The sequence below is a fragment of the Rattus norvegicus genome, chromosome 1 (genome assembly GCF_021556685.1).
Source record: "Rattus norvegicus strain SHRSP/BbbUtx chromosome 1, alternate assembly SHRSP_T2T, whole genome shotgun sequence".
Classification (NCBI taxonomy): Eukaryota; Metazoa; Chordata; class Mammalia; order Rodentia; family Muridae; genus Rattus; species Rattus norvegicus.
The window spans coordinates 158,257,756-158,284,043 of record NC_141534.1 but is presented as its reverse complement, the minus strand read 5'-3'; the positions used below and the strand labels follow the sequence as shown (position 1 = coordinate 158,284,043).

The 26,288-nt window shown below is 36.9% G+C and overlaps 1 protein-coding gene across 23 annotated transcripts in view; it reads right to left on the bottom strand.

Annotated features, from left to right (window-relative positions):
* Dlg2 (discs large MAGUK scaffold protein 2) overlaps positions 1-26,288 on the bottom strand; it is a 2,073,609-nt gene that overhangs the window by 754,361 nt on the left and 1,292,960 nt on the right. For 2 of the 23 annotated variants that reach the window (XM_087586813.1, XM_087586847.1), the window contains exon 1: positions 975-1,353. In XM_087586813.1, the coding sequence (XP_087442939.1) occupies positions 975-1,097 (123 nt within the window). In that variant the 5' untranslated portion in view covers positions 1,098-1,353. 23 annotated transcript variants of the gene reach the window in all.

The window sequence follows — 26,288 nt, the reverse complement described above, 5'->3', positions numbered from 1 at the left end:
AGCAACTCAAACACGGCAGGCAGTCTTTGAAACATTTAGGTGATTCTTAAAATACAGAGAAAATCACGATTATGTCCAATATGAGAACTTTGAGAGTAATCTGAACTTTAAAGAATATTCAGACTTTTCAATTGTTAAATTAAGCATATCTCTTGAGTTTCTAGGCCACAGGTAGTATATATTTTTTGAGGAAGTTTGTCATGATTTTTAATAAGGATTAATCTTGAAGACTTTTCCATCATTCTTCATTTGTTATATCAACGTTTTAAAACCACATTAAAAAAAGACTCAACTATTTTAATATGCTTCTTCCACATATTGCTCAAGTCACCTCAGCCTACCAATGTGGCCTCCCTCATCCTCTAGCTGGAAAAGCTCTAAGAGCAATTGTTCCTACAGTATGGAACAAGAAAAACACATTTATGGAGTCATTTTGTGTATCTATAGTTTCTATCAGACTTCTTCACAGATATGTAAGTATAGTATTACTACCGAAGAAATGATTATACTTGTTGAGAAAGCCTGTAATCTGGAATTTATTTAAATAAGACACAAAAGCTAATTCAAGACCTTTTGATCTGTCTATGAAAACCACCTGCTAAAGTTATTGAAGCTACTTTTTGTGTACCAGGAACTATAAACTGCAGGTAACTACAAATATTACTATGAGGAATGTCAATATTACATTCTGTCTTCAGTACGTGCCACAATTAGAAACTACTGCCCTCACAGTATTAATTTGGACCACTATTGCTTTTTGTCATTGATTAATATCTGGTCATATTAATAGTCTAGAATTCATACAAAGCAAGCAAGAACAGACATATTTATCTGGAGCAAGAACTACAAGAACTATAGAGATTTAACTATAAAGATGATACATCTTTAAATACACAGAAAAGCTTTCTTTTTAATGTGTCAAGAACTAAAGAGATGAATAACAGACTCCTAAGTAAATAAAGCATTTTCCTTACCGGAATGAACGCATGTTGCATAGCTTCTTCACATTGTTTTAGAGAAGCAATTGTATCCCACAGAAGCTGATAATTCTCAGCTCGGGAAGCACTTGGCCGCTGCATATCGAAAGCCGGTAACATTCAAACTGAGCTCAAAGAACCCAGTTGAAGAAGGGGGAAAAAAAAAAACCCTGCAGATCTGTTACATAAACTTCTTAATTAGATCGGCTACACAAACTGCTATCTTAAGACTTTAAAAAAAGTTAATCAGAACATTTCTTTGGGGGGATAACTGGGCGTGACTTGAACAGAGGCAGATGTTTTCATTGGGAAGGATTTTCGATCCCACACTGGTAAAAAGCAAGAAGCAATCGCATCAGTGTTCCCCTGTCTTCATATGGGTCTGGCAAAACTGCACATACCATAAGTGTGTGGGGGGAAGGAAGTAGGAGGAAGAAAGCGGTGAAAAGTGCTTCTACCACAAGCTTTGGGTGGCAGGCCACAGAGATAGGATTTAAGTGAAAAATGGTAAATAGGCAGCAAACAGATACTATGCACATGCATTAGGTATGCAGGCAGGCACCTGCACTTGTTTGCTATGTGAGAAAGCTATGCACACTCACAGTGTCTAACTAGCTCCAGGTTTCGTTTAAGACATAGAACAGATCTAGTTCTTTGGTAGCATATATATCACCTTACCACAGAACTAGTTGCTTAAGACTGTGCCTTAAAAAATAGTCAGAAAGCTTAAGGTAATCAAATAATGTCAGCTGTATATTTTAGAATTTAAGAGTAGTTAGAAGAACTTTGGGCTGCTTATGCATAGGGAAGCAGTCAGATTTAATTCCTGTTTTAAATAGCATTTGCAGAGATAATGTAACGACAATCATGACTTTGTATCTTCTTGGGACCTATGGGGCAGTCTGCACAGAACTGGAATGTCTTAATTCTAAAGAAATATGCTTGTGTCATTCACCGAGGAAAAGGATGAGTACAGCCACCAAATGGAATATGAATAGACTTTCAAGATATATTATATTCTGATTGTTCTTCCACCAAAGACAGCGGCCTGCCACAGTCCCCAACAATATCCGAGGGATCGCTGAGGTACGGGGAAAGCATTTCGAAGGAAATTCTGATTGGTACCGAGATGGTAAGGAACGCAGATGCTCACAGCTAGTTTCACAGCCAACAATGACAACATTTGTTGATGCACTGTGAGAGGGAACAGTGAGTGGAGGAAAATACATAACATGCTGATTACACTGTACCTCCAATTGCCCTCAAAATCCCAAACAGTGTAAGGCAAGGTGTGAGTGTAGGAAGTAGCCTGACAGCACAAGTGAACGATTTCTGCTGTATTATTTCTGGTTATTTTTGGAAGACCTGCATGATTTGGGTTACCTAGTTTTTCTGCCTTTGTACTCTGGTGATGGTGCATTTGTTCATTCTAATGACCTTGTAGTGTAAAAGACCCCCAAACTGTTGCCCACACTCTTCTTATCTCATTTATTTGGTGGTATTTGCCTTTTAATCACAGGAACTGGGGGCACAAGCCTTTCAGGGCTTTCTACCTGGGCTAATTGGTATGGAGATTATTTTTCTTCAGTATTGTAAGTCTCCATAAGGCTATTGCCATCAGACAGTTTGTTTCTTTAATATCAAGTCAACCAAGCTTTTCTTTTCTCATTCATAGTGTTCTGTTCAGCTCACACCCACAGTCCCTCCTCTGCTTTTATTCCTGCCCTTATCCACTCCCATCTGCCCCAGCCACATGCTGCCACTTCATGCATGGTCGGCCGGCCAGCCCACAACTTCCCGAAAATATTCTCTCACTAGTAAATGTTCTGAGTTTCTCAGGAAGTGGCTGGAAAAATAAGTGCTTTGTTTTTAAAGTCATCTTCCAAAATCCCAACCTATCTTTTCTTAATTTCCTTGAGCAAAACAGTACCATTATTCAGAGCACAACTGCTGAGTCTAATTCTTGCCCGTTGCTCAACCAACCTTACCCATACTTTGACCAGAACTCCTAAGAGGTCCTGGCTTCCTTAATATTTGTTAAAAAAAGTTAGAGAAGTCACAATCTATGTGTAAAAAGTAGACATAAAATATTTTTAAATATACATTAACTCATTTATTCATTTATTTTAAGCACATGAAGATTTCCTATATGCAATACTGTGTCCTCCCAACTTTGTGTTTCTGTTCTCAAATAACCCACTAAGCCCAGTTATTGCTGTCCAGTGTAGTGTACTATGTACAAAGAGGTGTGCGTTTAAGGACTTTCTGAAGGTGAGTGGTTTCCACTATAACCCTGACAATAGTACTTGCAGTAAAAATGAAATAATGGGACCTGGATTATTTCTCTCAACTAAAACAATCTAAAATAGGGTGAGCTTTCAAGTTAACTAGATTCCAAGGACAGACACAAAATTACAAATAGCAATGAACTCCAAGAGAAAGAAAGATGGTGCCTCATTCATCTCCTTCTTATAGAAGGAACTTTTATAAATCATGGATGGAGAGCTGGTTGTAGCCCAGTGTACTTGTATTGAAAGGATAACATGGGTTTTATCAAGAGAAAAAGCAGAAAGGCAAAGTTAAGCAGTTCATAGTTACAGGCTCAGAAACCAGTATGTTCTGTGAATAACTAAGTGGACAGAAAACGTGGATGACCTAGAGAAAATCAACCATCGATTTGAGCTAATGTAACTCACTGTATTGTAGAATGGTTCATACAACCTTTGCTATTCTTTTCAAATTCAGTTCTACTCTTCACGCATTCTTTTTAAATATTGTATTGTTTTCCAAGAGTGGATGTATTATGAAAAAATTTTTTCATGGTGTGTATGTGTGTGTGTGTGTGTGTGTGTGTGTGTGTGTGTGTGTGTGTGTGTATTTACGAGTAGGCAGTGGCTAGGTGGTCATGGAGATCATATGAGGGTGTTGGTGTTGCATTTTCCCTTTAAACACTCTATGAATTGTTCCTCTGAAGCATGGTATCACTGGCCTTGGAACTTATATTTTTGAGTGATCCTGGCAGCCAAACCCCCTAGTGATCCTCTTATCTCTGTCTCCCTCTGCGCTGAGCTCACCACTATTCACAAGACTATGTCCAGCTTTTACATAGGTGCTGGGATATGAACTCTGTTCCTCAGTTTGTTTGCTAACTATTCTTGGGCATGAAATTATATATGTAGCCATGTAAACCAATTTTTAATAAATAAAAGTGCTTCACAGCATAGAAAGTATATTCCTTGACCCCAATGAATCAAACAAGAAGTCAGTATGTGAATGAGTCTTTGAAATCTCAAATATTTGGAACAATTCTAAATAACTCATTGATCAAAAATGAAAATTAGAATGTATTTTTAAATGAATGCAAAGAAGCCTAGCAGTGTCCATTGGATGATAAAGTAATAATTTAGATGTAAATTTTATTCATGCCCATATTTGTAAAGACGATTGTAAATTGCTTTAACTTCCATGTTCAGTTACCAGAAGAAAAAGTGAATGAAATCAAATTTAAATAGATAAATAAACTATCAGCAGTTTGAAGAAGCCTCTCAGGAACGAGCTATGCTAGGTTCCTGTCTGCAGGCACAGCATAGCATCATTAATAGTAGAGATGAAGAGAAATGTAGAGACCCATAGCCAAACATTAGGTGGAGTTCAGGAGTGAATGAGCAGGAGGGGTCAAGGACACCACAAGAAGGGCTACAGAATCAACGAACTTTGGCTCATGGGAGCTCAAGAGACTGAACCACCAAAGAGCATGCAGGGGCTGGACCTAGACCCCTACGCATTTGTAGCAGATGTGCAGCTTGCTCTTCATGCAGTTCCTCTAATAATTAGAGTGGGGGCTATCTCCAACTCTGTTGCATGCCACTGGATCCCCTTCACCTGACTGAACTTCCTGTTTGGGCCTCAGTGTGAGAAGCTGTGATTAGTTTGCCTGAGACTAGATGTCCCAGGGAGAGTTGTACCCTAAGAAGGGTGTGGTGTTTCCCTTCTCTGACGAAAAGGGGAGGGGGTAATGGGGGATGGGATTTTTAAGTGTGAGACTGGAAGGAGAGGGGGATGGGAAGCTATGATCAGGATGTGGAGTGAATAACTAAATTATTGAAAAAATAGAGAACAAGATACAAACCATTTAAATATTAAAGCACAAATTGGAGGAAACATAATGAAATCAAAAGCCATTATTTGAGAGCATCAATAAAATTGACAATCCCCTAGTAAATGGGTTTATGAGTAAAAAAAAAAAGAGCGAAGGAAAGAAAAGAAAAAAAAGAAAAAGAAATAAACTCAATGTGGAGGGAATAGGTATCTCTGAAGAGTGAGCACATAGACCAGCCCACATACACACAGCCACCAAACTCAGAAAACACTGCTGATGCAAAGAAGTGCTTGCTGATAGGAGTCTGATATAGCTGTCCCCTGAGAGGCTCTGTGAGAGCATGACAAATACAGAGGCAGATGCTCGAAGCCAACCACTGAACTGAGAATGGGGTCCCCATTGGAGGAGTTAAAGGATTGAAGGAGCTGAAGGACTGTGCATATGAACAATATAAGAACAACAATACCAAGCAACCAGAGCTCCCAGGGACTAAACCATCATCTAAAGAGAACACATGGACAGACACACGGCTCCAGCTGCATATGGAGCAGAGGATGGCCTTGTTGGACACTGATTGGTGAAGAAGCCCTTGGTACTGCCAAGGCTCGACCCCACAGTGTAGGGGAATGTCAGGGCAGGGAGGTAGGAAGGGGTGGATGGATGGGTGGGGAACACTCTCATAGAAGAAGGGGGAGAGGGTATGGGATAGGGGGCTTATGGATGGGAAATCAGGAAAGGGGATAAATGTAAATTAAAAATATCCAATAAAAAATAAAGAAAACTTCTTATGAAAATGACACAAGTAGTCTTCATGAAATCAACACATTAGGCAAAATAGGAAAAATTCTTTGAGATATGTAACTACCAAGGTACACTCAAGAAAAAATATAAAATAAAAATATAAGACCTACATAGCCAGATTATATATCGACCTAAGATATGCACTTAAAACTGAAAATATTCTAACAAAAACATCCTTCAAATCTAAATGATGAATTCCACCAAACACAGAAGTAATAACAACTGTATACAAACTCCCACACAATGACAGAAAAAAAATCTTTAAACTCAATTTTTGAAGCTGACATTATTCTGATAACAATTCTGATGGAGACTCTACAAATAAATCCTCATAGCTATTGTTGCAAAGTTTAAAATGAAACCAGCAAATTTAACTAAACAATATATTAAAAAGGCAATGTATGAACAACAAGCAGATCTTTAAACTGCAGAATAAAGATGGTTTAACAGCAGAAAATGAAGAGTGTAATTCACTTTATTATTTTTTAAAGAGGAAAAAGACAAATGGTAGCTCATCATCATGAAAACACAGAAGGAATACTTTACAAATTTTAATACCTATTCCTGACTTAAAAAAAGAGAAAGGACAACAATGTTTCTTCTCAACCCAGCCACAAACACTGACCTACAACCTCACATGAATGGGAAAAAAACAAAAACTAAAGTTAATGAAATGATTGCTAATGAGATTCTGTTATACTCATAGATTGGTGTCTGGACAAATTGTCATGAGAGAGGCTTCACCTATCACCTGATGAAAACAGAAGCAGAAACCTATAGCCAAACATTAGGCAGGGTATGGTGAATCCTGTGGAAGAGGAGGAAAAAGGATTTTGGGAGCCAGGGATCTTAAGGACAGCAAAAGAAAACCTACAACATCAGCTAACCTTGGTCATAGGAGCTAACAGAGACTTAATAACCAACCAGGGAGCCTTCATAGGACTAACAGTGCTTACGCACATATGTTATAGTTGTGTAGTTTGATCATTTTGTGGGACTTCAAACAGTGAGAGCAAAAGCTGTCTCAGACTCTGTTGCCTGCCTTTGGGACCCTTTCCTTTAATGGGTTGCCTTGTATATCCTTAATAGAAGAGCAGGTGCCTGTTCTTACTGAAACTTGCTATGCCATTGATGGTTGATATCCATGGAGGCTGACCCTGTTCTGAAGAAAAACAAAGGAGGGGTGAATGGGAGTGGCGTGAGGATGGGCGAATGGAGAGTGGGGGAGGTGGGGGATTTGGGGTATGTTGGAGGTGGAAAGTTTGGCAGGGAGAAGAGGAGAGAGGGAAAGTGTGGTAGGAATGTAAAATAAATAAAACTAAATGAATAAATATTTTATTTTAAAAAAGGAATGTTCCTCTCACCGCTCATCAACATTGCCTGGAAGGTTCTAGCTAATGCAGCAAAGCAAGAAAAAGAAATGGAATTAGAATCCTAAGTGTCTTTCCTTGCAGATTATATAAACATGTATGCAGAAAATCTCAGGAAATCCGAAGGGAAGCTACTTAACATCTAAGCAATTTTAATAGGCTTGCAAGATGTAAACTTAACATATAAAGATCAACTGTATTCTATACAATATGGATAGACAAAAATGAGATAAAGAATGTTTTCACCATGATCAAAAATGTCATGCAAAGATATATAAATGATTCACAAGCAATATGCACTGAAAACTACAGGGATGTACTATAAATGTGTATGTGTATTTGTGCACATACTAAAGACTGAATCTAAAGACTTGCCCATGTCAGGCAAGGACTATACCATTAAGTAATAGTCCAGTCCTTAAAGAATAGATATCATAAAAAATTTCCTGAACAGAACACCAATGGCTTATGTTCTAAGAACAAGAATCCACAGATGTAACCTCATAAAATTGCATAGCTTCTTTAAGGCAAAGAACACTTTCAATATGACAAAATGGCAACCAACAGATTGAGAAAAGATCTTTACCAATCCTACATCTGATAGAGGGCTAATATCTAATATATACAAAGAACTCAAGTTAGGCTTTAGAGAATCAAATGAACCTATTAAAATTAGGGTGCATAGCTAAACAAAGAATTCTTAACAGAGGAATAGTGAATGGCTGAGAAGCACCTAAAAATGTTCAACATCCTTAGTCATCAGGGAAATGCAAATCATAACAACCTTACATCAGTCAGAATGGCTAAGATCAAAAACTCAGGTGATCATAGGTGCTGGTAAGGATATGGAGAAAGAGGAACACTCCTCCATTGTTGGTGGGATTGCAAGGTGGTACAACCACTCTGGAAATCAGTCTGTAGGTTCCTCAGAAAATTGGACATAGAATTACCTGAGGATCTAGCTATACCACGCCTGGACATACACCCAAAAGAGGCTCCAACATATATAACAAGGACACATTCTCCCCTATGTTCATAGCAGCCTTATTTATAATAGCCAGAAGCTGGAAACAACCCAGATGTCCTTCAATAGAGGACTGAATACAGAAAATGTGGTACAGTTACAGAAAGGAGTACCATTCAGCAATTAAAAACAATGACTTAATGAAATTCATAGGCAAATGGATCGAACTAGAAAATATCATCCTGAGTAAGGTAACCCAATCACATTACGCACTGACTGGTAAGTGGATATTAGCCCAAAAGCTTGAAATATCCAAGATACAATTCACAGACCACATGAAGTACAAGAAAAAGGAAGACCAAAATGTGGATGCTTCAGTCCTTATAAGGGGGAACAAAATACCCACAGGAGGAAATACAAAGAGTGGAGCAGAAAGTAGAAAGACCATACAGAGACTGCCCCACCTGGGGATCCATGCCATATCATCATCAAACCCAGACACTATTTCTGATGCCAAGAAGTGCCTTTTGATAATGGGCATGTCTATGACAGACAGAGAAACCCAAAATACAAAATTGCAATAAAAAGAAAACAATGAAATTAGAATAAGAAGATCTGAATAGTTAACTCAACTTTTAGATAAACAATCATCAAATAAGCATGGAGAGGTGATGCAGGGAAAAATTATTATGTAAATAGCAATTAAAACCATAATAAAGCCCTGTGAAGCACCTAATGGTAGAGTATGCTAATCGAAGATATAGAGGTTTGGAATTCTAATGCATTATGAGACTGCATAGGATACAACCTTCAGAATAGTTCAGTGCTCGTTTGGAAAATTATACATAACCCTACTGTGTAAGTTAAACATTTGATTCTTTAAAAGCATTTACTCAAGAGGACTAAAGGCATATTAGAGGTCAGGCTTTTACAAATATTTATGGCTATGTTGTTTTTAACATCTATGAAATGAATAGCATCACCAAAAGTTAGCAGATAAACGATGACTGTCATAGTTACACAAAGGAATACTACTGATCAATAAGAAAGAGTGAACTATTGATATATTCAACAAATGGAGGTATCTCAAAATAATCTGAGGGTGAATGCTGAATGAACGTCTTTACACAAAATTCTCAAACGGGGTGACAGAATAGAGAACGCTCGTTGCCTGGGTTTGGGGGCTGAGGAGATGTGTGAGGAAGCTGCATAGAGGGATTGTAAAGGGGAATGAAGAAACTTTTGGGGGCGATGGATAAGATCACTATCTTGAATTAATGCTTGCATGTGTCAAAACTTATCAAGTTGTACCTTGCTGAAGCTATTTATAAATTTTTCTGTAAAAGTTTCCAGAACCATTAGAAAGTCTCAGACTCCTGAGTTGTTATCCTAAGTGACAAGTTTTTTTATCATTTAACGCTATAACCTTGTAGTTTAACTTTTCTCTTGAAAGAAGAGATAAGATTTAGGAAACCATGCCCTTTCAGCAGGATGGAGAGTAAAGGGTACAGACAAGCTTAAGCAGACGGAAGACACCTTCCCTCTGAGACAAGGTGCACCTCTATTGGTCCAGTTGTTTTGTTTTGATGATCTTTAATTTTTCATCTAAAAAAGTTAAGCACCTCAAGTATCTTGCAGTTATATGAATATTCACACACATTTTACTATTTAGTACTCCCATTTCCTTCTTAAATAAGCACTTTGCGGTGCCATTAAATTTAGAGGAGCTATGTCCTGCATTATGGGATTCCAAATGACACAGAAGCTGAGACTTTCTCCAGGAAGAGAGGAAACAGTCTTGAGACTATAAACAAAATTTCTGATGGTTCTGTAGTACTATCATAATCTATATCAGTGTAATAATGTTATTTCTAATATTATTATAATGATAAAATGATAAGTTTTCTACTTAAAAGCTACTTTCCACTGCACCTTCTTTCCTAATGTTCAGATGGAGAAATAGTCGCAGACAAAGTCAATTGACTCACAGTCTGTGAGTTATGTGACCTGGACTAAATCATCACTCAGGAGGCAGTGTAGTTCTTAACTCACAGAACTGGGCAGAGTCAAATGAGTTACCACTTGTCAAACTGCAGCAACCCTGATATACACATAATTAGTGTTCTTAACATATACAAAATTAATTTATTTAGTAAATGACAATTTATGATTAATTAAATATTTTCATTGCTTTTAGCCCAAAATATGTTTGACCAATGATCAGTTGTTATTCTGACTATTATTGATTTATCTCTTCTAACATCTTAGTTCAAAGAGCAGAAGCCCCTGTATATCAAGTCCCTGTACTTCAGTACAATTTCATATCATATTAAATATGAAAGGGATGGTTAGGGCTTTATGAACAGTAGACATAAAAGAATGCTTTTCAAAATCAATAGCGAATATGCTCTCCTGCTACTGTTAGTCTTGTGGTCCCCTCTCTTAAGCATTTTGAAGAAAGTAATCACATGACAGGCTAAGAGGCTCTCATCTTAATGAATGCATTGCATAAATGTTAACTAGAACATGAAACAATTTCTAAGGGTGGCTGATTAAAATTATCTCTTATTTCCATGTTTCATAAGTATGGCCAAGCAGAAAAGTCTCAATTGGAAAGTGAAGTTCTCTCAAGTAGCATTTGCAGCATGCCCAATGCACTTCTATTTTCTAAGATATTAAATAAGGAGCTGTAAATTTCAAGTACTCTTTCATTCATATATATATATATATATATATATTTATATATATATATATATATCATGTTCTATGGACTAAGACAGACAATGTGGTTTCTGAGTGAGGGTAAGGGGTAAGGCATAGTGCTGAGGGATGGAACTGACTCATGGGAGTTCCTGTGTCATGTTGGTTGGTCCTGGGTTGCTTCCATTCACTTACTAACTGGCTGACTGGGATTGAGGCTCATTGTTTCCCATTTCTCTGAAGAAGCACAGAGCTTAGTTCAATTTCAAAATCTAGAGTTAGATTTCTTTGTCAACATCCTAGCTTAATGATTTTTAACTCTATACTCAGTATGGTGTTACTCAATAAAAGGTTCCTCTTCTCTAAACTAAGTTTGATAATAGTATATAGTTTGGAAAAGAATTAAATGAGTCAGGTTCATATAGCTAACATAAAATATGTCAGCAAATGTAATCCTTAGTGATTATTTCTCTTCTGAACATTTCCTAATTCTATGGCTGTGCCATATGTCACATTTGAATATTTTCTAAATCATAAGCATAATTTATACATAATATGCATGACTAATTAGAGTGCTATATATCAAGGGAGAACCTGGACTGGTTTCCTAATACTATATCAGTACTATAACATTTTTATTGACCTAGTTCTTGCCAAAATTCTGTTACGATATCTAATCCATTGATTTGTATAAACCAGTGATTCTAATCCCTTCTAATGTTGTGGCGCTTTAATACAGTTACTTATCTATCATATGGTGTCCCCCAATCATAAAATTATGTTAGTTGCTACGTCATAACTGTCATATTGCTATTGTTGGGGAATTGTAATGTAAATATCTGTGTTTTCTGATGGTCCTGTGAAAGGGTTGATTGACAAACAGATTGAGAACTGCTCCTCTAAGTAATTGGTTTCCACTGGGGTGTAGACTCCTGTCTTAGTCAGAGGTGTGATGTCTCCAAGCCTCTGTCTACCTGCCCTAGGCTTTCCACTTTTTTCTGTTTATTCTTTTTTCCTTTCTGCAGATCTCTTAGGTTGTTCATTTTCTTTACTTTATCATTTTTTTCTCCTAAATACACACATAAATAGGAGTAAATTTTTGGTAGAATTTATGTGCAGTTTGACATTGAATGTAGGAACCTAATTTCTGGGATGACCTGATCAGAGGAAAAATCAGAGGAAAGGTGCTTGGATTGCTAGCTTAAGCAAGGCATGCAAGCTGGATGGAATAGTAAATGGATGGAGCTTGATTAAAAAAAATACCCAGAAAGCAAAGAAATAGTCCTTGGTTCTATTAACACTACAAGCAATATATCAATTAAGACAAAATAATACCAAAGAAAGAATAGCCCTAAGTCTCCATTCTATTAATTATTTAGTTCACAAATTTGAGGAAATTAGTAGCAATCACCAAACTTTCAGTTTTCTCCCTTATAAATTATGAACGATAGTTAGCAATTGTCAAGGATTGTTACAGCGGTCAAAGGAATATGTGCATTTAATTTTCTTTGGCAGATTTAAAATGTGGTAAAATATAAATATTTGTTATATATCGATACTGTTAGCTTCGGTATTATTATCATAACTATTTTTAGAGTTATCAGAAAGGGAAGACTCCAAAGTAAAGAATCTTCATCTAATTGAAAGCTATGAGAACAGACTTGGTCTAATAAAAAGATGTTTTAAGAATGATTTGTTAACTGGCTAAAAAAGTAAATACTTTTCCCACAGGTAATTCATCTAGACTTCTTTGCAAGCAAAAAGTGATTTAGGGACACATGAGTATTCTAATTGGCAGTTACAGCTCGAGATATATCTAGGCCTCAAACACTCAAAAGTTCTAGAACTATTTACCCTAAAATTAAACCATTTATAGAGTGCTAGTACACCAATGGAAAATTGCATGTTATACTGGAAAAAATGCTTGCAGTTACATTATGAAGTCTGAAGTTTTCCAACACACTGAAACCTAAAAGAGTGTGAACGCAAAAGTGTAATCTTGGTGTACTATTCACCAATGTCTTTTTAATCAGCAGTCTCTAAACACACATGCACACATACACACATGCCCAGAGAGAGAGAGAGAGAGAGAGAGAGAGAGTACTTAATAAATTTCTAGGCTTTTGGAGCTTTTTTATTCTGCATTAATTTCATTTAAAAAAATATTTCAATGAACACTAATTAAAGAGAAACTGTCTACTTCCCTGCATGATGAAAGAAAAGTGCTGTGATGAAGAAGACCTTTTAATCATTATATCTAATTAACAAGTTAATCCTTAGGCTTCTCATTTTTTTAAGTTCTTTAAAAAGCAACGAAGAGTTCACTTTATAAAACCAGGAGACAAAATAACAGTTATAGGTAACACAGCATCTATGGCAAAGACACAAATGGAATTAAAGAATTTTGGCTCAAGCTATTTTTAGGGAATTAGGAATATTATAAAACCCGACCAAACCTTGACCTTTATTGCCCTGTTTTTAATACAGTAAAAAATAATTATAGCACTGAGAGCAGGGGATCAGAGTACTTGCCACCTAAGCCTCTTATATAAAGAGAAAATCGTCTCAGAGAAGTTACAACACAAGTCACTCTGATAGAATGTGTTAAGCAACAATAGACCAATGAAGGATCTAGAAGAGGGTTGTCTAAATAGGTTAGCCACCATCATCCAGAGCAACCCTTAATATCTATTTTACTTTTACTTGTGTTTACAACCATGTATCTCTCTGTGTGTATGTGACATTCATCCAGTGTCCATGACAGCTAGAAGAAAGCCATCGCCGACTCGCAGTTGTAGTTACAGGTAGCTGTGATCTACCTAGTGTGAGTGTTGGGAACCAAATTCAGGCCCTCTGGAAAAGCAGTAAGTACTCTCAACTAGCAGTCCTTTCTCAAGCTTAACAGTGAGCCTATTAAAATCACATTCCTCAACATCCTGATGTAGAAAGCAAAGTAGGATTACTAATCAGATAAAGAGAATATCTACCAGGCCTTGCCGATTTACTCTATGAGTGAGAATTAGAGTTCTAAACCCACTAAGCTTACACTGCAGGATGAATGGATCTTCACTGACCTCTTCTACTTCCAGTTTATGTATTAGATTGTGAGGCGATTAAAGACAGAAAGGCTATGTGATTTGCTGAATGGCCAGGTCTCAGAGAATGGCAACTATAATCATAATACTGTAGTTGGGTTTTATAAGAGGCTTCCTGGTTTTCATTAACAGGGACAACTAGCAAGATTATTCCCAATCACCGTCTACTCACTGCAATGGTACTCAATGTGGCTTCTATCACAATGTGGTATCTATCACAAAATATTCCTCAATAAGGCCTGAGTACACCCAGCTGCAAAACAATCAAATAGGATTAGATGTCAGCTCAGATCATGACCTTCACTGAGCAAAGGGAATGAGCCCCCTAAGGGAATATCATCATAAGGCCAGATAGAGCTTTTCCTACAACTTTGTCAGGAGGGGGAAGATATGGGATTGATCAAATATCTGTGGTAATTATTTTGTCATATAGAAGTTACTTAGATACAATGGCTATTCTATTTCTTTTGACTTTTTGTATTCTAAGTAGATCTATGATTGCAATTTGATTGAGCTAACAAATGTCCATAAAAACACACTTTGTGTGTGTGTGTGTGTGTGTGTGTGTGTATGAAGGCATTTCCAAAGAGGATTAATAGAAGAAAGAACGACATCCCTGCCTGAATGGGGTCAGCACCATCTATAAGCAGAGGTACTGAACTTAACCAAAGGAAAAGAGGAGAGAGCCAGCTAAGTGTTTCCCCTTTCTCTTTTCTCTTCTTCCCATTTGGCACAGATGTGACCAAGCCCTCAACCACCAGAGTTATGAGCCCCTCTGCTGCCATTACTACTGAAACACATTGAACAATGGCCACACACCTCAAACAAAAATCTTATTCATTAATTTGCTCCTTATCAGGTAACTGGTTAATAACATGATACAAAGCAATGATATAAGCATGAACATTATAAGAAATGCTGGGAATTGTGAGGTCATTGCTTTGCTATTGATAATATGTATATAGCCAGATATAGCCTCATGACTATTCTGAGCCTTTATTTCCTTTAATGTAAAATAGAGGCAGCAACCTGCTATCACAGGGAATTTCTGGTGTTCATTATTAAATATATAAAAATATTTGGGAATATTTATTGTACTTTTCTAAGAGGGAAAAGGAATTCAGCATCTATTAACACCCTCAGAAGAGCACCAGAGAGATCATAAAGGACTTTACACACTGGATCCTTAATAAACGGATGTCTTGATAAAGGCACATGCCTTTTTAGTGAGTAAAGAATGAAGACCCGATGAAAAATATACTTAGGACCTTAAAGCTTGTTATTGGCAGAGACAATCTAAAATCAATTTTTCCCATTTCCAAGGACAATACTCATCTTCCAGATAACAGGCATTAGATGTTTGGTACCACAATGATTTTAAAAGTAAGGCTTTAAAGTGAGTCAGCCACGCTTTGAATTCTAATGCTACCATTTACTCTGTGTTGCCATGGTAATAGTAAATAGCATAAACTCTTTGTATAGCAGTATTTTCTCATCTACAGTTAGAGAAGAGTGTGGATCAGTCCATATATTTTATGGCAATTTCTAGAAAAAATGATTATATATAGCACATAGCAGCATATGTGGAAGATAGCTTGCAGTGATATTCTACCTTTTATTATTCTATCATTCCTTACAGTGCACTAAACTATCCAAGGATCTTATGATATCTTACAATTTATCCTGAATAGTCTAGAGAAAAGGAAAATGTATCAAATAATACTGTATATTTTCTAAAATGATTAAAGTTGATAGTTGGTTGAGCTCAAGTATATGAAATGAAAAAAATATACCAGAAACAATGTGAAATGTTAATACTATAATGAACACTAGATGATTATATACAAATATTATAAATATAAATATAATGATAGTGATTATAGAAGTTGTAATGAAATTGAAAAGGACTTGGAGAACAAGAAGAGTTACAAGTGAAGAAAAGGGTTAGAAATCATGTAAATAAGCAATACTACTATCATCATTAAAATAAGTTACTGTCACTCAATTTCTTTTATTTAAGTATTGTAGAAAGTATTCCATTTCTCAATAACCACCAGGTTATACTAAGAATGTCTAACATTTTGACACTGTAATGTGACATTGCCATCTATGAACATGCTGGCTTGTACTCATAGCTATTCTGGGACACAGGAAGACCAGAAGCTGCACACTGGACATTCACTAAACTGTCTTCAGTGTCAATGAAGTGAAGCTTCATAATGCCCCTTGTTTTAAGGAGTGTCACTGGGTATATGAATCAAGAGAGAAGACGAGGAGAAAGGATGGTCTGAGGTATGGCAGCTCATTCCTCATATTCAGGGTTTCAAGTGAGAAGCTTCCCTGATTGATGGTATGGACGAGCTTCCCTATCTTCATGAGAAGGGAACTAAATACTGCAGAATTTTAGAAAGAAGAAACTGAAGGTAACCATCTCCCTTCTTCCTCCTGGAGGCAAGTGCCATTCTGAAGGCCAATGTGAGGTGATCAGAACAAGGAAGAGCCAAAAACACTCTGGGGAATAGCTCACAACTTGACTGGGAGATGAGAGACATCACTGAACTGTTAAAGACTGTTTGGTAACTGGCTTCTGCAGCCTCCTCTTATTATCAGTAATACGCCTTGTTTTCAAACCCTTTTTCAGAATGAGACAGCTAAATAATAGGTTTTTGATACTAAAATATTTTAGTATGAAATATTTTGTTTATTGACATCATCATACTTGACAGAGAATGAATGCTTATTAATAGAGTACGTAGTGGATTGAGGATATGGCAGATTTCTATGGTTAAATTAATTAGAGAGACATTGGAAGAAATTGGTACTCAAGCAGGTCAGTGTGGGCATATGTGAACTTGTCCATTACTCTAAGTCATTTATTTGGACTATTCTATAGCAACAGCATGGGGTCACTGGAATATTTTGAACTGTAAAATTGTTGAGCATTTTGTAGAGGGACAGGCAACTGAACACATGCAAATGGTTTTAGGGTAGATGTGTTTCATTCTGAATTGGTTATAAAAGATCAATTTAAGGCCATTGAACTAGTCCACAGCAAGATCTCTGCAAGAAGATTCAGCAAGAGATTTTCCTCTCGATTGCCACATATCCTTACATTCAGTGGACAAGATGGCAGAGAAAGGTCACCACGGCTTACTGTGAAATCATAATGCAGAAATCTCAAGAGCTTGGGTGTAAGGAAACTTCATGTAATGAGACCCAACAGGAGGAGAGTAAAAGAAACCCAGCTGGTGCTGAGATAAACAGATGATCATGTGGACAATCTAGCCCTCATCAGAAACAATCACACCTAATTTAAAGGACATTGTCTAAAAAACTAGGCAGATTTCACCAATCATGCTAGATGTTCTACTGGAAAGAAATCCCCCTGTAGGAGACTGGGGCATCAAATTCAAGGGTAGATAATATTTCCCATGACTCATCTACTCGTACATCCTTTTAACCTGACAGGTGGTGCGTGTTATAAGATACAGATAGACTAGAAACTCTTGCTGCCATCACACCTTCAAGTTTCACTCTTCTGAGGTTTATCCTGCTGAGTAAGCATTTCAGCTTTTAAAATGTCAAGTAGTGTAGGCTTACATCTTACAATTATTATGCAGAACTAACAATGAGTTAGCTTTTTATATCTTGTTCATCAGAGAAACTACATGAAATTTAGGAACACACAATCCCCCTTTTCAATGTGGCAATAAAGGACTAAGAACCCCTGGGATATTAGCGATATTATCTGTTTTGTTTTGAGGATGATGGATTGTCCTTTGGGTAGAACATCAGTAGTCGCTATACTGGACACTAGTTTGAGATGAGATCACCTGTGTTTAAATCAATGTCATTTGGATATTGGAGAAACAAAAAAAGTTGCTTTTATTTCATAAATTGTCACCTTTACTCCTGTTACAAGATCATGCTTTATAAAGAAAAAATATATTACCTTCTCTTAAAAATGCACTACAGAATTTCGAGAAAAGCTTACAGAAATCTATCGATAGATCGCCGAATGGGGTGATGTCGCAAATAAGTTTAAAGTTTGATCATTTTATATTTATCATCTATGCAAAAATTAAGGTCAACATCAATACATGAGAGTTCTATGAAATATGTATAGAACAGGAGATTGAGAGATGGGTCTGCAGTTGAATGTATCACCCTTTTCAATGTGGCAATAAAAGATTAAGAACAAACTGGATATTATGGACCTTCCAGAGTCTTCCAGAGGACCCGAGATACCAGGAGGCTCACACTGCCTCTGGCTCTAGGAAATTTGATGCTCACTGGTATCCATAGGTACCTACCTCACATGAACTATACCCATACACAGATAAACACCTTCCTCCCACCCCATTATCATCATGTTCATCAAAATAAACTTTGTAGAGAGTAGTCCTCTGGTATCAGAACCTGTGGTCCAAACACAAGTCTAGTTCTTGCTATGGTATAAATTTCAGCAATTTACTTTGCTTCTGAAAGTCAACATCTTCATCTATAACTGGAGACAAGATGACTGAACTTACTGGCTATAGAATTCAACATTAAGACAAGTATATAATAAAAATACTTAACTAAACATAGATATTAAATAATTATAAGTCAATAACATAATGCACCAACTATCATCAAGTTCCCAGGCTATAACATTATCAAGAAATATGGGATACCTACTTTTCTTCATTATCCATCCATTCCTAATTTTCCCCAGATTTTATCTAAGAGGCTTTGCTATAGATTTCTCTTTTTTTTATTTTGCTCATGGTTTATAGAATCACCATGAATCATTGCAAGATGATACAGTGAAACAAGAGTCACGTTTTCATCTGGTCTAACTCCCTCATTTTATGGTTGACTGCAGACACTATGATTCTGCAACATGCCTAGGGTGATTCAAAGGCTACAGTAGCACAGTTATGAGAGTCCAGGTCTCCTAATTTCCAGTCTGTATCTTTCCACTGACCTATTCTACTCATTCTCCTCTGAACCATAAATCTGACCATGACTCCAAATTGTAAGAGTCAGGTTACTTAACACAGCCTGCCAGGATGTGATTTCTGCTGAGCTAGGAATTAAACATACAGTTTATGAGCCGATCAGGAACAAAGCGCTGTTTAGAAAACCATTTATTTATCCTGTCAAGGCCACTGACATACTGCAGTGTTCTATGATACAGTTGTGATAGGATAATGAACACTCTGGGTACCAGCATGTCATGATGAGAGGACACTTTCAAACCTTCCGGTTTCTCCATCCAGTCCATCCCTTGCTTCAGCATCGGTACAACGGAACTATTATTTGTTATCCCTGGCTGAAGCTGGTTCCTGAATATATGACTTGATCATTACTATCTTGAAATTAACCCAATGGGTGAAGGTGGAAAAGGTTTTATTTGAATCTGTTATGGACTGTCATAAAGAATATAACCAATATGAACCCCTAAGCCTCCTCTTGAATCTTAACCATTGGAAGAAGACATGGTTAATTTTAAATGGATCTCATTTCTTACTCTGTCTCTCAGAGTTAGAGGAATTTCTGATGAATCTTGTGGGCAGAGTCCTATAAATGTATTTACAATTTCATATCTGAACTCAAAAATAAAAGAAGGAAGGACAGGAATTTCATACAATAGAAATAGTAATATAATTTCCTGTATGGGCTTATTTTCTTCTTAGGATCCCATTTAAACCATCTCTTTGATGGTTACTGTAATATATTCATAGTCATCAGCAACTGGTGCATTTAAGTGAGATATCCATCATCCTTCCTCATAAAACTATCAGGAAGAAGAGTTAAGATTAGAGCTAAAGTAGGAGGAAAGAGTTAACATCATACTCGATCTAGTTCTCATACTCTGTCTCTGAAATCTACACAATTAGATCCATTACACTGCACATAAAATGTATCTTAAACCCACACAGATCCTTTGTTTGGGTATTATAATCTCTCTCACAGGAGACTTATTAAATACCATTTCAATTACTCTTCTGACAACTGAACATCACTATGCTCATTAAATTACGGTATGTCTTTCCATAAAGGTGGTCTATCAATGTAATCTTAATGAAATATCCCCATGTCCTCTGAATTCTACATGCCTCAAACTTACCTAACACTCCAAATTCCATCCCTTTCCTTCGCATCTATACTTCCTTTTCGTCACACCATATTTCTTGCATTTCAAGACTACATCACACATACACAAAGCTAGGGCATCTGATAACCCTTTCTCTTCTTTGTGATCTCCACAGGGGTCTTTCTTCATACTAGTATTGTCAGTTGGCAACTGAATTGTTTCTTTCCTATTAATTCCTTGCCTCACTTTAACATCTATTTAAAGAAGAACTTTCTAGCCTATTTACTACATCGTATTGTCTTTACTGGATTTTTAGTAATGCATCTCTATCTAAAGAAATATTATTTGTTAATTGTTTCCAGCTATTTACCTATAGTATTATTGCTATATTGTCATGTATAGGAATATGAGGTTTCATGTAATCCATGAGTAATATATGTATGTTGGTCACTAAACAAATTAACACTGGTATTTTTGAGTAAGTATTTATATTCATATGATACTGAAATACATGATTTTTACACAGAATGAATATATATAGACACATATACACACATGCACACACCTATATAATATATATGTGTGAAATATAAAATTTCATACATACATATGTGTTTGTGTTTGTGTGTGTATGTGTGTATTTGTGTGTGCGTGTGTGCATGCGTGTGTGTGTGTGTGTCTGAGTCAATTTCTTGGTTTTTGTATTCTCATAAATGATTAGAATGATTATCTGGGCTTTCAGGGGACACGCTACAGTTTGGGGAATAATTACCATATAAGAAGCGATTCTCTAGCCTGTCTTGCCTAAAACAACATTATTCCCTCTCTCCCAATTTTTGAAACTATAAAATTTTTCACAATTTACAAATTGTCAGCTTGTATCTGAGCGCTAAGAGTAGAGGGCTAAACACATGGTGATCTCACAAAGCCTGTAGGGTGAAGGATGCAGCAAGCATGTACGTAATCATGGTGCTAACTGAAAAGCAGGCATCTGGACAACATTTACTGGGATCTCAGAGAAAAGAAAACCTCAGCAAAGACCCATGAGAGATGATCCTTCAATGGTGAATGCGATTAAATTGAGCAGAGGGACAGAGAGTGTCATTACAGACAGAGGAAGGAGTTACCAGAAGGCTGCATGGTGGCTTCTGGGATCAGAGAACAGTGGGAGATTGGTCACGATCTGAGCATAGTGAGTGGCTGGAGAGAGGTCTGAACTCATACTTAGGCCAAGTAGAAGGAAACTTTCATTGTTCTGCTAGCAGTTTGTAAGAAATTGTTTGGCAACCTGTTTTCCATGACTATAATTGTCATAAAAATAGTGTATCATTGCACTTAAAGGAAATCTCTCAGAACTTTCACCCAGCTCTTTTAGAGATAAAGGACCCTGTGGGAAAATCCTTTACTAAGAAAGAAACAAGTGCTTGCTGTTCTCACTCTGGTGTGGACTCCTAACTGACATTTCCTGACATGCTTGCCTTGTCCACATGTTAGCTGTTAGCTTGTACCTGAAAGGAAGGCCTGTTTTAAATAAGTTATTTTTAAACCGCTGAGTGACATTGAATATAGAGCTGATTGTTAAACAAGGGAAAACATCTCAGTGATAAATTGGGTAACAACATTCACAATGGATCGAAGGGGACCCAACACTACTAGCTATTGTGAATAGACCCTGGGAGTAGAAATGTGAAAATGTGAATGTTTGAGATGCTCTGAAATTTAATTCGGTGTGGGTTCTGGGAGTAGGAAGGTCTAAAGCCAAGGATGAGTCCTGATTTCAGTTCTGACAGATCAGGATTCCTGTAGGAGAGGTTCGCCTGCAGGATGGATGGGAAAGGGAAGTTATGCAGAGAGTCTGAAAGACCAAGGTGAGATGTGCAGAGAGCTGTTGCCATGACACCAACTATTATATTGCCATTCTACTAATTACTAGGAAATAATAATTGTACATCTACTAGGAACACCCAGGCAGAGGGGTGCTTTCACCAGCTGAAGAGAATCCTGCTTCTAGATCTATGCTCATTTCTCAACCCGCTTAATGCTTTATGCTCCCCATTAATCTTCCTGCCTTAGAAGCCAGGGTTGGCTGGTTTGTTTGTTCATTCTCTGTTCCTTCCTTCCTTCCTTCCTTCCTTCCTTCCTTCCTTCCTTCCTTCCTTCCCTCCTTCCCTCCTTCCTTCCTTCCTTCCTTCCTTCCTTCCTTCCTTCCTTCCTTTCTTCTTCCTTTGTTCCTTCTTCTGATTCTTGTTCTCTCTTTCCTCCCCTCCCCTCTCCTCCCCTCTCCTCTCCTCCCCTCTCCTCTCCTCCCCTCTCCTTTCCTCCCCTCCCCTCGACCCCTCCCCCCACCACAGATCAGCCAGAGGATAAGAGGATATCGTCGCAAAACAGTGTTTGAATGGTGTGTTTTGGATGACTAAAATTTTATATTGTCATTCTATAATTTAATTCACTTGAAATCAGGGACAGAATTTCTGTATTTCTACCTCATACTCATTTATATATAAATTTCACTCAACTGTGTTTTTGTTTGTTTGTTTTCTTGCTTACTTGCTTGTTTTTCTAGACATGGTTTTGTTGTGTGGCCTTTGATGTTCTGGAACTCACTATGTAGACCAGATTGGCTTCAATTCAGAGATCTACCTTCCCCTGTCTCCTGTTTCCTGGGATTAAAGGTATATGCTACCACCGTTTGGCATCACTCAGTTCTTACCCATAGGTAACCACATTAAATGGGGACATTTTCTCAGTGGCTTTCTCCATACCCATTTCCTTGAGTTTTCCTATTGTCAATTTAACATCTATGAGGACTCTTCAGCAAACTTTCTAGACACAGGGAACTAGCCTGTCTATACCTGCCTATTATACTAATGACCATCACATCTGTCACTCATGCAAGCTTCCTCGCCTTGTTTCACTGAGTGAAAAGACAAAATGGTCAGCCCCTTTCCTTCCAAAGGGCAGGCTCAAGGAAAGGACATACTGAAAGGAATGCTAAGTCCCCCGCTAAGTTAGTGAAGTATAACCTATGTTCCTGTATTTGGAATAGTTGGAAATATCCGTCACATGATTCATAAACAGAAACTGTTCTCTTATAAGCGTCCATTTGTTCATCTTTCCATGCAGACTTCTCTCACCCATTCAATGGAGGAAGAAGACAGATTTCTATAGTTATCTACAATGACACAGAATGTGTTCATCCTAATTAACGAAGAAGGTCAAATTAAATTACCAGTGGCATGCCATTTTTATTCTACCAGATTCAAGAAGAATTTCATAAATGTTAAATGACTAAATGTACAGGAGGAAATACATTCATATGCTTCCTTGAAGGCAGGGTTAAACGTATGTAAACTTCCTTAGAAGCAATTTGGCAATTCTAAGCTCTTTGGGACAGGGATCAGTCTCTTGCTTTTCATTGATTAACATAGTGCCTTGGGATGTGAGATAGTTCAATAATTACTTGTTAAATAAATATTGATGGAAGGACTGTGGAAATAACACAAGTCCTAAAAAATTTCACAACCTTTCACTCAGCAATCCCTTTCTGAAAGCTCACCCACCATGAGAAACGGGGTCAAAGTCACATACACTCAATGCTTTATTCAATCTTTTTTCATATTAAAGATTTAAAAAACTATATCCAACAATATGACTTTTGAATGTAAAGAATTTGGGTATCCTTTAAGACTTACACCAATAAAAATAATTTATAACATGGAAAATGTTGACAATATGTTTTTAACTTAAAAATTACAGTAAAATTTATTCTGTTTTTAAGTTTATCTGTCAGTTTTGTATATATTGTGGCTTTCAGTCTAGTATTTTTTTCTGATTCTCAAGGATTCAAGCAAGTAGGTCTGTTTCTTATGACTTTTCTTTGGATCTTCAATTTATGTTTGTTTTGTCCTACTCAGAAGTTTTAGTTTGCTTTTATCTTATTATATTTTATCTTATTATTATTCCTTAGAAGACTAGTCATTTTCTAATGAGAGAGAAATTGTGTGACTTTAGAAGGAAGGGGACATGGAGAGAGATGGCCAGAAGTAGAGAGAGGAGAAACTGTAATCAGAATATATTATAGAAAAAATCTATTTTATTTTCAAAGGAAGGAAAACATATAGTTTAATATTATCCACTTCCTCATTTCATTCATAGAAATACGACTATGTCTAGCTACATTTATTACTAGGTAAACAAGACATAATGCATTCCCCACTGAAGATACTTTCACAAACATACAAACGTCTAGAAAGCAGGGCTGGGGAAAGGGCCCGGTCGGTAAAGTACTTAGAGTACTTACAGTATATGCACACAGACCTGAGACAGAGCCCTGCACATGTGCAGTGTCAGATGTGGCCTCTTAACCTAGAACTGAGAAGGCGGAGACAGACAGATCTCTGAAGCCCTATCAGCAGCCAGTCTACCCTAAACAGTGAAATGCAGATTCAAGGGGAGATCTTATCCACCTTCTCCCCCACCCCTAAAAGTAGAAAGACACTGACGTCTGGACTCCAAACACTGTGTGCACGTGCACACACGCTGCAGAAGGCATAGTAAAGATTGTGAAGATATCTTAATGTTAATAATGGGGAACCCCAGCTGAAATTACAAATGATTGAACTTTTAGTGTCTTTACAACATAAAATGTTTACTGTTAGTTTGTGTCATTTCTCTAAAAATAAAAATTAAAATTATTTTAAGTTAGTAGAGCATATTTGTTAAACAAGGATCTATCAGTATTCGCTTAGATTTTATTTTTACTTGCCAAATTATTTAAAGTTGAAGGATGAATACCAAAACTTCTTAGGGACAAGTACATGAATCTCATGGGAGAAAACAAGTTAAATCAAAGAAATGAAAGCTCGCTATGTAAGCAAAACCAACAGGCACAAAGATTGATAAATAGCTACATAATAGACAAATAACTATAACATATCTATATGATAGTGACAGTGTCAATGTCCACAACCAATAAGCAGAATAGGCTGTCATTATAAAGTCCAAGAATGTTTTCATTCATGGCTTTTCAGTGTGATGCTAACTACAATTCTTTGAGCATTTATTTTTAGCCACAAAAATAATAGACAGAAGTGATTAGAGAATCTGCATAGGAGTCTACAAGCTAATATTCTAATAATAGAGGATGCCACATTAAAGATTTTCAAGAGCTAAACAATTGAAGAGGATTCAGCTCAAACTACAGCTTCAAACTGATAGGTTCTGTTAGGCAGAAAGGGATCACCCATCAGCAAAGCAACAGAAATCAGTTACTCTCGGCAGAGGTCAATGTGCTGTCTGTAAGTTAATTTCACTCGGTCATGACTTTGCATACTATCTGCAGCTCTTTGGCTGTTATAGCAGCGGAGCTGAACACTTGCAGTAAGGACCCCAAGGCCTCAAAGTACTTAATTCTTACCTAACTTCACAGAAGGCTCCTCATTCCATGATTTTAGCTATTAAAATATATAAAACTTTCCTAATTCCATTCAGTCGATACAAAGATGGTGAGCAAGCTGCGATTGGCCTGCAATGTGAACTTTGCTGACTTCTGGGCTGTTTGAAGGATGAATTAAAGCACGCACCAGTTTTGAACGTTGGAGCCAGTGGTGCTGTTCTTATGGTGGGCAATGTTTCCATTACATAATAAATATATTATAATCTCTTCCTATCTTCAAGTAAAATCACATTTAAAAATAATATCACAAGGTTCAAGAACCAAAGTAAAAAAGGGAAAAAATTTTAAAAAGTAAGTATAAAAGACTGCCATTTAACGTACTGCTTTCTCAGTACATCAGCATGAAGACTCCATTATTTTAGATGATGAATCGAAGGAGTCAAATGCTTACTTATTATGAATTACTACATGTGGATTTGAGTGGGATAACAAGATGTTAAATATGTATGATAAAAGAGTAAAGAAGATAATTTGCTGTGTAGAACATCTAAAAGAAAATTATAGATAATCGAGGTGGACAAAGTAAGAATGTCCATGTTCTTACAAACAAAAAGGTCTTATTTTTAAAGCTTAGTCCTAGTATTTAAAAAATTGTTTCATATGGAGCTTATAGTTGAGGAGAAATAGGCTAAACTTGAGTTGGCAACTAGGCCAGGTATACATGTATTAGACATCACTTTTACCCACAAAATGCAAGATTTCATGATTTTACGTACTAGTTAAAATTAATTAAAAGTGAAGGCAT